Raw genomic sequence first — 12,676 nt, 5'->3', positions numbered from 1 at the left:
ACGTCAGGACATTAACATTCACACAACCTCCCAACATCTGCTGCTTCCTTCTTGCCCTCCATCCCCAGCTCCCTGTGCCCACTAACAACACTGGAACAAAGACAGTAAGACAGAAAGTGAGCAGACAGACAGAAGGACAAGAGGAAAGGGGCAATGTTGAGGGAAATACAAGTTATAAGCATAAGAAGAACTGTAAGGCAGATGGATTTAGAAGACCTGGCAGCAGAACACTAAGCTTCTGCAGGTTGAGGAAATTATTATGAAAATGTGTCATACAAACAAGGTTAAATTAGCAAGAACACCAAAGTGACGCTAGGCAGCCAAAATAAACAAAAAAAGCTCCAGTACAAAATACAAACTGCTTTATCAAGTTAAAATCTATATTTCATTTGTGAGTTGCATGAACATGAGCATCAGAAGGCCTGATACAGACCAGCCTGGGCTCTGTGGCGAGGACAATCTTTGACTGAGCCATAAACCTGTTCTTTTGGAAGCCTCCAGGAGACAGAGAGGAAAACCAGAAACATGTCCAGCACATTAAACCCTCTCCTTTAGTCCTGCGTCTGGCCCTGGGTCTGCGTCTGCACCAGTCTGGCCCAATGCACTCAAAGCCACATGCTAAAAATTATGAGGCTTCACTACCAAAAGTAGAACATGAGCCTTAAGGGTGACAGAGTGTGCGGTGTCTCACTTACATTAGAATACGACTTGACTGTGCACAGAAGTTAAATAATCCCCACAAAAAAATAAAAAATAATCAAATAAGAAATACTCACATGTAAAATTTGTTGCGTGAATTTAACGCAAGTTGAAGTATGTCATATATGCCTCACAAAGTTCAACTCAGCAAAATTACATCGAGGGATGGCAGTGTTGTTCTGTAGCCCCCAGTATGGCTGAACAAGTCTTAAGTGAGGTAAGTATGTAGCTGGCGGGTGCTTTATAGATGATGTATAGATGCCTGGTCCTTTCATATATTTTCTGTGGTGAAATTAGAACCCAGTTCTGAAGTGCTGTGCGTGTATGTCTGCGAGACTGTAAACATGAAGACATCTTTCTCCACAGTCAATCTCTGCCTGTCATATCTGGCTCGCAACTCTACCCTTCGAATACACACTGGAATATATACACCATGTACACGGTGACATCTATGACTTATGTACTGGGAGGAGTGTTTGAAATTAAGCTGCAGTGAATATGGGCCCAGAAGCACTCGAAGGGGTGAGTGGTCGTGCATGCAGTAGTCTGTGAGTGTGAGACAGATGCAGTGTGTGCAGGGAGGGCTAAACCGTGAAATTTCCAAAACATTCATGCAAACTACACGACACATTTAAAAAAAAAAAAATAAAAAAAAAGGTCCATACTTTATATTCAACATGTTTTTCTTTTACTCTAAAGTGGCTTCACATTTAGATCTTTATTTATACACCCATCGACCCACCCTGTCATCCAAGGACCAATCTAGTTCTCATGGTTGAGGTATTTTAAAAGAGATGGACTCCGAGTAGAAAAATCATAATTCAGCACAGTAAGCGCTGATTTAATAAGCAACGCTTTATAATATTCCAACACTCTGCCGTCAAATTAGCAGATCTAAATGAGCCCGTGGGCACAATATGGAGGTTGCTTAAACTACAGCAGCAGAAGTAAACAACACGGACAAAAAAAAAAAAAAAAAAGGAAAAATATCACTTACCTGCAGCCTGCAGCACCATATGCATCCGGACTTTAGCCTGCTCTGCTGGAGTCTGTAGGAAAGTTTCAAAGAGAAAATTAGGGAAGATAATTTGCATGAAATTTTCATAGCAATTTGTTGTTTTTTTATTTGTGAGGGCGTTGGGGGTCAGATGTCAGGGACAGCTTTAGAAAAGCTGGAGGTCCAACTATGTTGACTGAGGGCACGTTAAGCATGGCCGATACAAATGGACAACACAAGCCCTCTTTTTCTTTTCTCTTACCGGAGGCGCAGAGAAAAAAAGTTTGGACTGGATAAGCCTCGACAACTATTCTCACAGCTGACACTGTTGTATTTGCACTTGTGGGAGTTTTCCTCTCAGAGCAGCACATTTTGGCATTTAAATAAATCATGGCATAAAATTTATTTGCCGTAGCTGCTTTACTGTTAACTGCAGCGTGTCTAAACTAATTTTGAGCTTCTAAGAAGAGGTGCTGCAAAGAGAGTGCAAGTTGGAAGGAAGCGAGTTTTCAAAAATATTCATAATACATTGGCTGCCAAACCGTTTTATACTTAATTTGTTGGAGGATCTGTTTGAATCTCACACTGGAAGGAACTTGTTCTAATTCTTTTGGTCTCCAGTCTTTCTCAGTGCGTCATGGCTTCAGCAGCCGGTGTTTAACGTTTTATTTGTGTTGTCCCTGCTTCTGAAGGCACTGATGGGAAAAGTGCAGACGTATAAAGAGGAATAATCCCAAAAGGCAATCAGAATAATCAAGCTGGGCTTTCAGGCAATGAAAGTTTTCTCAAACATTCAGTACACTTCATTTTCAGACTAAAGAACTTTTCCTGAAAATGTCAGATGGATTTTATAGTGATGGCTGGTTATTGGGGTAGGTTTAAAAGCCTTTCCTTCCTATTACTACACCACATTTGCCTAAAACAACTTAATCATGGCCTCACTTTCATGTGCTGTCCATGGTGCTGAACCATAACCATAACCATGAACAAAGGTTGAAGCCTACAGGATATGAGTAATAGTTCATCTAAGGATGGCAGTTCTTTGTGGGTCACATAAAAACAACAAAGCATTTCAGATTCTTTAAAAAAAAATACAACCAGGAAAGAAAATTGCCATGTCGACAGTACTGGGTGTAAAAAATAGATTCTTAAATAATGAAAATTAAAAGAAGTAGCAAATGTATATTCAGGGTTTGGACAGAGGTTTACATCTGCTGCTTTTCCAACTGCTTTGACTGGCATCCCACTACATGCTGCAATGTTATAGGAGCAGTGCAGCAGTTTGGCAGACTCCTCTATCCCTATTTGGTGGAAAACTCTTTTTCTCAATTGAGAACCTGGAAAAAGTTCTCAGCCATGTTTCAGGCACCGACATAGGTTGGCCATCGTATCAGCCTTTTAAAGATGAGGTCATAACCCAAGGGCCAAGGGGTTAGCATAACCACTTTCACACTTGTGTCCCATTATATTTACTAAATTACAGGCAACAAATTGCCTATGTTGTTTGTAAATTAGAATACCGGCACTCAAAAAAACAGTCTCCACACTGACGCCCCTTTCACACATGCATCCCCCCCCCCCAACCCCCCCAACCCCCCCATGATCTCTATCTGTGTACCAAAACTGGCTAATCCACTCTGCTCATGGTAGACTGTGTAGGTAAATATCTAAATGACTTGACAGCATCTGTGTTCATAGCTACATTTGTGAATTACTTCTTAGATTTAGATTAGATTAGATGTTACATTTTTGGGGGGATTTGGGCCTCAAGCTAATTTGTTCTGTTTAGTAAACCAGGCCCCAAGTCATTCCAAATTGCTCTCTAAAGGATGATCGACTCATTTACTTTGCCACACAGCAGACTGAAAGATCACAAACCATAGGACAGACAGCCAACACACTTACACAACTTCTACTATGTGATCTAGCGCTAAAACAGCTGTGTCCCTTAGGCTAAAATATATTTTACCCATGATAATCTTTAACTGCCACTATTAGAGTGAATGTTCCTGTAAAATGTCCTCATAGAGCACCAAGGGACAACTTCACCGAGTTACTAGTCTTGTCATCTGTGAAAGCCCTGCTGGTGGAAAGAAAAAAAAAAAAGAAAAACGAAAAAGAAAGAAAAAACAGAAAGCAACATCTCTGACACACCAGGGAGAATCAATGAGGAAGAGATGAAGAGAAATTTAGAGACAAAGAACGAGGGAGAGAGAAGTGAGAGGGGAAGAGAGAAAACAAAAGCTGCTGTAACAAGTCTTTAGAGAGTTGGATAAGAGGGCACAGAGAGCACATTTTACAAAGATCACAGCCAGAGACTCAACATATTCCCCTTCCTATTGTGTGTGTGTGTGCGTGTGTGTGTGTGTGCGTGTGCGTGTGCGCGCACACCAGAAACATTTAGCGGGCAAGAACGGGGGAGGGCTGTGTGCTTTGACAGCTGTATTGGGAGGCACAACCCTTTCTCCTGACATGCCTTCAAAGGGGCCTTGCTGTAATTCCAATATCATTGCTTTTATATTTGAGGGTCTTAATTGTCAAGAAAGAATGATGGCTACGACAGGGCACCGAGCTATAAAAGACGAGCTCGCTGCAGATTGCTCTCGGAGATTTCTTGGAGCTGCCGTGGCAAAGCGGCCCTCGTTACCATGCAGCGGCGGAGACCGTGTGTAGGATTAGAGAGAAATTAAATGCTAATGGGGATGGGATCTGAATCCGCTGCCTGGGAGCATCATTTAGACGACAGGGCTGGGGCGTCGCTGACAGGCAGCGCTTCCTCCCTTCTCCACCTCCTCCCACTCACCCGGCTCTTCCTCTCACCATTCCATCTTCCAACTCCCCACCCCACGCGCAGCAAAGAATCTGATTTATCAAACTGTAAACTTGTCACTTTGTAAAAATGTCACTTTTCAGTGGCAGTCAGGGAAATATAATGACCCTCTTTAATGTAGTGATGTCAGGGTTCTGCATCGTAGATGGAACACACATCAAGGCGCCGCACAGACACAGACCGAGGCACACTTAATGCAACATAGATGTAAGTGTTTAAGTGTGCATAAAAAAGTACATGTGCTTCCCTGGTAGCAGGTGACATAGCGGATCTCTCTCACTCTCACACACACACTGTGGCTGGTACTACCTGATAACCTTAATTACAAATCGCTATTATGCCAGAAAGGAAGAATAAGTAGGAGGAGAGGCACACACACCTACACACTCATTTCTTCCTTCCGCCCTCATGTAGACCTGATTTGTTCAGAATTCAGGAAATTTCTGCCCAGGTTTTAGCATCTTTGCAGCTACAGAAACAATTTTACGACAAAAGGAGGGATTACACGCCACAAAACAAAAGAGGTGGGCGGGATTCAAACCCGGTTTAATGGTGTTGGCTTTAGTTTGCCGAACAATTACAATGACACAGAAATCAGTGTTGGTCCAATCAGTCACTTGAAGCAATAACACACCACATGTGCGCTGCACAATCATTTTAGTTACAGTTTATTACAACACCCACGCCGTAATTACATTAGCATTTGTTTACATTGGCCTTGAGGCACATGTAAGTCCATGCATTGTAAATGCAAAACACACACACATACACACACGCATGACATTTCCTCAAGGGGTAACAAAATACTGAATTACACTGGTGCTGCTACTGTACACTGTCCATCAGGGTTGAATTCCCAAGCAGCTCGCTTTTCTTACAACAATAAGCAGTAAAGTGAAGGCAACTGTTTCTTAATAACAACAAACAGTGATTGGATCGCAGCCAGAGTGGTACAACATGTTTGGTAGTTGAAGGAGAAGATATGAAAGCTGCGTTGTGCTCAGCGTGTTGACCTGCCGTTTAAATAAATGCTGAAGAGAGAAAGTAAATTTAGAAAAAATAGAGAATCTACATGTATCTTGTCTACAGCGCCGAATAGAGACTGAAAGAATAACAGGCTGAGTAATATGAAATTATGAAAAAGAAACTTAGAAGTCAGAACACAAACAGGCAAACATTAACACAACGTGCGCACAAACACATTAAATGTTTTCACTTTCCCACAAGAGTATTTTTCATTCTAATTCACAAATGCCTGCTCGTCTCTCTGTGTACTTCATTAGCAAACAATAAAAAAGCGTTAATTGTGCTCCCCAGAGGCAGATCTGTGGTCCCCCCCCACTGGGAGAGAGGCACCCACTGCATCTGAAGAGGCTGAGCCCCTCAATTAGAAAAGTGCCTTTTCCGACGAACACAAACAAACATGAGACACCCGTAGAAGAGATTGTGGGCGCATGTCGGGGGGGTAGAGCGACTTAAATGAGGAGTGTTTTCCTTGCAGAGGTTTTAGATTATCACAAACTGTGGAAAAGAGACAAAAGATGGGGAACGTTGCTCAATTTTCCTCACATCCCGGGAAATACAGAAGACAAAAACAGGAAGAGAGTGAGGAAGACGAAAAAGCAAGAGAGCGCTAACGCAGGCAGCATTAAAGAGAAAAAGGTCAATAGATGACTTCTGTTTAATGGTGTGATGTTACAAAGCGATTCATATGGTGAATGGGCTGCACTTATATGTTGTCATGCTATTAACCTGAAAAGAGAATCAAATACAAACCCTAACCATCCCAACCTTAAACCAAACAATTACCATAAAAACAAGGTTTTTGAATTATATGAATATAGAAAGACAAGTACGCGCGCACACACACACACACACATACAGCTGCAGCGCTGTGGAAGGAGCCACACGCAGGACCCGGATTCAGATATTGTCTTGCTTGAGAACAAGAAGACCTGCCACAAGTTTTACAGTTTGTTACCAACTGACCAACAGGCACAAATATGATGGAATGCAACTACCTCTTACGACAGATACCAAAAAACCTTAACATTCCACATTCAAGTGTCCCAAATGGCCACACTCAAAGGCATGGTGTAACGCCAGGTGTCACAGAGAGAGGGCAAACAGCAGTGATCATATAAATAGGCACACATTTTCTAACAGTAGTGACAGTAGAAATATAGCAGACCCTGAATCCACCCCTGCAGACTTGTCATGGTGGAGCTTTTTCCACAGAACACACCAACTTTACAGACCTATAAGATGAAGTTTCTCCTTAGCTTCTGGAAGCATCTTTTCACTCTGTGACTGAAACTTCTTTAAACAGGATTGTCTTGTAGCCAGTAGGGCAGCTTCTGTCTTCACCTCCTTTTTATGCAGTGAACTCATCATTTTACCTGATTTTTTTTATTTCTTTATTTACTTTAAAATGATCACAAGGGTACCAATATTTGTGTCAAATGCAATATTTCATCGTCCGTCTGCTTGCTGCTGTTCCATAATTTTGAATACTTATACATTTATTCTTGTAGTTCCTCCAAATTATGTTTAAAATTCAGGTTTCCAATACCACCACAGCATACAAAAAGGCCTGATTGTTGCATATCGACGTATTTCTGTCGTGCTGTCATATCTGGCAATGAATATTATCTGATAAGAATCACAAGACCAGGCTTAATGCACGAATGAAATCAAATCCTGTGTGTAGACACCAGGTGTTACTATTGATTAAATGGGCTTTTTTTCCTCTCTGTCACAGTTTATAGGAACACCCTTTAAAGAAAACATCCTCCTATTTAAGTCGCCGCTGTAAAAGAATCCACTACTTTTAGGCCACTCCTCTCGGCAGTGGCACCCATGGCTGCTCGACTCTTGCCCTAAACGTGACAGGAAGTCCAGCATGCGCCCAGTAAACCCCCCCAGCTCGTTCGCATACCTCATCGCAGTGACGACAGACACACCAAGACACGCTTAGCTGAGCTAAGTGCCCAGTGTCTGTCCCATTAGTCAAAAATAAACACGTCCCATTAGAAAAATAAATCTGCCTCACTCTGCTTGGTAAAGACAATGCAACCTTGTGTGTAATGAGCGTGCCGGAAATTTCATCTATTTGTAGCCATGCTCCGCTCAAAGCCACCATTATTATCATTATCATGATTATCACCAGGCTTGTGGCCAACAAGACAAAGCAAAGATTGGTGGGTCAGTTGACTGGAGCACGCACAGAGAAGCAGAACAAAGGTCAGACTGTCTGGTCTGACTGTGATATGATGGTTGGACGCCAGTCACACTAAGTGATTTACTTCCTCAGTTGGACTGGACACATGAGTCAGGAGAAAACCGAACGGAATAAATCTCCACAGCAACAGTCATTTCTCCCTCATATTATCTGTCCATTCTTTTATTTTTCGATAAAGACTCTCTCAGTCTTTGCCTATCATGGTCACTTCATGTCACTTTACTGCCTGATGTGAGTTTATGCGATTAACACCTGATGAAGAGAACAGGAAGATACGGTGGAGAAGTGAAGCACTGGTGGCTCATTTAGTGCTCCATGGAGCAGCAAGTACTGTAACTCATCCCCTTTACTGCACAATGCAATAGAACAACAGGGGAATAGGTCACTGAAGACTAAATTTTTTTTAAGAATGCTAAGCAGAAAGCTAAACAGTCGATTCCATTATAGTAGGAGAAGAGTTTGAAAAGATAGGAGAAGGATTTTTCTGGTCGCGTCAGCAACCTGTGGTCAAACTGATGTCCAGAGGACAAAGTTAACTTTCCGAGAAAACTTCTCACAGAGCAACAGATCAGAAGGTTTTCTTGTGCACTGTGCAGCCGCACCCGCACAAATATGACTTCCACGAAGAAGTCATCAAAAAGACGCCTCTCTTCCATCTTCTCCACAAAGTTTTGCAAATGCGCATCTAAACAAGCCTCGTGGATTGATCAGAAATATCTCAAAATCAACAATGGACTGCCTTAAGAAGTACAAACCGAGGGTCATTCAACAAAGCACCGATCACGCAGTGCTTCCAAAGCCTTGATTTGGAACCTTTTTTTTCTACTTTCAATCCGGTTTGAAATGTGAAAGAAACACGTCATCGTTACCTCTTGGGATTCCGGTCACCTTTTATTCGCTTGAACTATTCAGTGATTTTGACCCAACTTTTGCATGACGCTGTAAGAGCGAAATGTAGTTCGCCGACCGCATGCAGCGCTAACACCGTTTGATTTTTTTTTTTTCATTTCACATCAACTATATGAGGGGAACAAGCACATGTCAGTTCTCTGCTGAGCGAGGTTACTGCTCACAGCGCTTTGTAACCGTCCAAGTTCATTTCAACTGAAAATAGAAAAGCTGGTCACAGGAACTCAATAGCAACAATGAGTTTTGTCATTCACTGTCATTTGCGAATGTCAACACTCATTTGTGGCATCGTTTTGACAAACTTAGCAGATCACATGTTTTCACTTTCCAATTGCAAGAAAATGCTGAGTCCACGTGTTTGCACAGAGGGATGCGTGTTCCTCTAGTTTTTATCTATAGCTCTATGACCTCTTTCTCAAGTAAACTTACTATAGAGTCGGACAATAAAGAAAAGAAAAGAAATTAGGCGTTTGAATAGCCTCACAGAGGAGAAGAGATTAAAAAAAATATATCCTGGCTTCATACATTAGTCAATTGTGGGTTTAAGTTAACTCGCCTGACCTTTCAAATGTCTTTAAAGAAAGCATCAAGAGGAAAAAACCATGGCGTCGATGACATCATCCGTTCATCTACTGTAACATTAATCCTAATTGTGCCACTGTGACCATCATTTTCTGTCAATAAGCCGTTTCAATATACACATACACCACCCGCCGCAACTGACTCTCTTCATCCTCCGGTTGATATGCTCAATATTCATCTCATTATATTTTTAAAGTCTTCATCTGTTTCCATTTTCTTTCATTTGTTGAATTCCACTCGGGCTCCCTCTGCATCGCCTCGCCGTCTCCCCCTCTTTCACACCCTCCCAAACAAACACAAAGATATATCCCATACCCAAAAGAGGACAGAGGAAAACAGAGCCCCTAGAAAATGCAATATTTCTGTTTTTAATATCGAGGTCTATAAGATCAGGGCAGAGATGGGTTCCATGGCAATATGTTTATTTATATATTTTATAAGAGGGAAAAAAGTCTGCCTATCAGTGTTTGTATTTGGGGGGCCTCAGCCTCAGTATCTGAGCTCATCTTATATGAAAAATAATGTTGTGTATGGCTATACTTTTATATATAATGGCAATATGGGATCAGGGCTCTTTTACAATGTGCCATACTTCAGGCTAGGGCTAACAGCATTTTATGACTCGCCAGCAGTTCATCTTCATGTCTGAGGCAGGCAGGAGCACTGCATAATAATGTCGTTTCCTGCCCCCCAATGCTATTTCACAGACCGGGCCTCATTTCTCAAACTTCACCACTTTTACAATTTCCTAAACTTTTATTCCCGTCATTATTACCAACAAGATTTCATTACGTATTTAGAATGTAAACAAGTCTGAGTAATGACACTCCCCCGTCTCCCTGGAATCATTCCCGGTGATGGCTCTGCTGCTGCTATCTCAGGCATGTGTATTTGTGCAGACAAAAAAAAAAAAAAAACCACAAACACACACACACACACACACACACTGAAACATGCACATGCATACAAATTCACAGAGCTCCATCCTCTCTGGTTTGCCCACATGCAGAACCCATGCTCGCACACACATGCACTCCCATAAACTGCCCCACACAAGATCCAACTCAAAGGCAGTCGTTTACTGCCCCACGTGTTTGTGTCCATGTGCATGAGTGCGCATGCATGTATGTTTCTGATAAAGGGGGGGAGTTTTATACTCAACTCACATAAATCATGTAGAAGAAAAATGAGCAAATGTGCAGGCTAACTCATCTTCTCCCGATCCGGAGAAAATGAAATTCACTAGAATACCTATCAAAACTGCAATCATCCAGAGATAATATCTTCTTTGGTCTATCTGCACTTTCCGATTTAATTTCCTCCATGCCCTTGACATCCAGCGATACCATTAAGATGAAGCACATACAGTAAGGGAGTAGTTCTCACGTTTTGATGTATGAGATCTCTGCGCTTAATGTAATATCATCATTTGAAAATTAATGCAATCTTTCTTTTGTTTGGGGTGCTACTCTTTTTTTTTTTTGTTGGGGGGGGGGGGGCACTTGAGGAGCGAGCCACAGTGAGACAGGCGACAAGGATGGAGAGCAGTGATGGGGACACATGAAAAAAATAAGGGATGTGTGAGAAAGAGGGGACATGCAATTATGCCCGGGCTTGCCCCAAGTCAGAGGTCACTCAAATTACTCCATCATTTGGCCGTGCCGTCGAGATGAGAGGGAAAAAGAGCAACCACCCCCACCCGCTTTTTTTTTTTTTTTGGTTCCACATCTTCCAAACCATCGCCGCCACATCAAATATCATGAAATCATTAGTGTAACAAGCATGGAAATCTGTTTGCAGATTATCAGCAGACCCCCCCCCCCCCCCTGAAAAAAAAAAAACAACCACCATTTTCCCTCTTTTATCTGTGCGGAATCTCTCCATCTGAGCTGTTCTCATCAGATTAAAGACGACAAAAGACAGAAATACAAAAAGACCAACAAAAAGCCTTCGATGAGACAATCAAAGTTCGGCAACATCTACAAAGACAAAATAAAGAAAAGAAAACAGTTTGAGTTCCACTCTCTCTTTATAGTCTTGTATTATGAAGACTACTCTTGGTCAACTAACTCCCATGTTGAGTGATGCCAGGTTTGTCACCCTGTTGATGTGTGAGTGTGTCCTCCTGGCTACAGCTGTTGGTCTCTATCTGTCAGTAGGCCAACCAGGCTACTTGCCTAAGTAAACTCTTCAACTCACCAAGGGACACTCAGACATCAGCCAACTTTGAAGCGAGCCATGTGGGGAGCAGCGTGAAGATACATCAGAAATAGTAAACCCCCGTTTCTAAGCTACCTTTTCCAAAAAAACAATCTTATTTTGTTGTGATGCCTAGTCTCTAGCCCTAACTTGGAAAATCCTAGATCTTTTCTGTTGGAATTCTCGTGTCTGTAAACATTTCCTTTCTAGAAATGTTTCAACATCCTTTTTCTACAATAAATATTCTGCTGTTAGGAAAGACCTACAAGGTCTTAGGTGAAGATATGTAAACTCCAGAGTGATAACTTAGATATGCTATGTGGTTTTTTTTCCTGTGAATCATGACCTCAACTTAACCTGCAACCCATGACTGACCTGTAAACCAGCCTCCACAATCACTCTCCTCCTAGGACCAATGGCGCATCTCCATCCCTCCTGTTCCTCTACCCCTCCCCATCTTCTTCTATCCTTCCCCGGGCAGTGTGTGTGGTAGAACGATGGTTACAGCTGCTGATTGAGCCAGCAATCCTGATGAGCCTGATTCCTCGTGTATTGATTGAGCTTCTGGCTTTCTTCTATTTTGCTCTAAAAAGCCGTGCATCTAGACTGATTAGCTGCTGTAGGCCACCTCTTCCCCCTACCGCACCACTTATCCCAGAGCAAATAAAGGAAAAAAAACAGACTTAGGTGCTGCTTGTGTACGTGTATTTAAGTGTGTGTGCCTGGATGTGTACATGTGAGTACAAAAGGAGAAAATAACGCAGAGCACTGGGAGCAATTAATTTCAAAGTTTCTCTCTTCATTGTTACTGATCACGCTCAGTCAATCTGCTGAAATACGAAAAAACTAACAATAAAACAAACCTCAGACCACACATATCTTAATTGCCCACCTAATTACTTCACCAGTCATTCACTCGTACAGTTAACTGAACAGAAGAGGGTTGGTATTCATCATGACAAATCAAGAACCAGAATAATAAAAACAGAAGCTTTTCTTATGAGCAAACAGTTACAGACACCACTGAAGATTATTTCAAGTAATATGAGGAGATAATTATCATTTGAAGTGCGCACACACACACACACATACAAACATACATATACATACATATGTGTGTGTCCCTCCTTGATAGAGAAAAGGTTGAAGGTACCCATTTGACAGGATAATGTGCCTTTAGCTGGTGACACCATTGTAAGTGTCAATATAGTTGATGCAC

The 12,676-nt window shown here is 41.9% G+C and overlaps 1 protein-coding gene across 2 annotated transcripts in view; it reads right to left on the bottom strand.

The window, feature by feature from the left end:
• The window catches only part of rsrc1 (arginine/serine-rich coiled-coil 1), a 106,095-nt gene that overhangs the window by 50,997 nt on the left and 42,422 nt on the right, over positions 1 to 12,676 (bottom strand). For both annotated transcript variants that reach the window (XM_072392462.1, XM_072392461.1), the window contains exon 6: positions 1,697 to 1,748. In XM_072392462.1, the coding sequence (XP_072248563.1) occupies positions 1,697 to 1,748 (52 nt within the window). The remainder of the gene's footprint in view (positions 1 to 1,696; positions 1,749 to 12,676) is intronic.

Source organism: Leuresthes tenuis, unplaced genomic scaffold (genome assembly GCF_036924035.1).
Source record: "Leuresthes tenuis unplaced genomic scaffold, fLeuTen1.0.hap1 SCAF_9, whole genome shotgun sequence".
Classification (NCBI taxonomy): domain Eukaryota; kingdom Metazoa; phylum Chordata; class Actinopteri; order Atheriniformes; family Atherinopsidae; genus Leuresthes; species Leuresthes tenuis.
The sequence above is the reverse complement of the archived record's forward strand: the minus strand, read 5'-3'. Positions and strand labels throughout refer to the sequence as shown.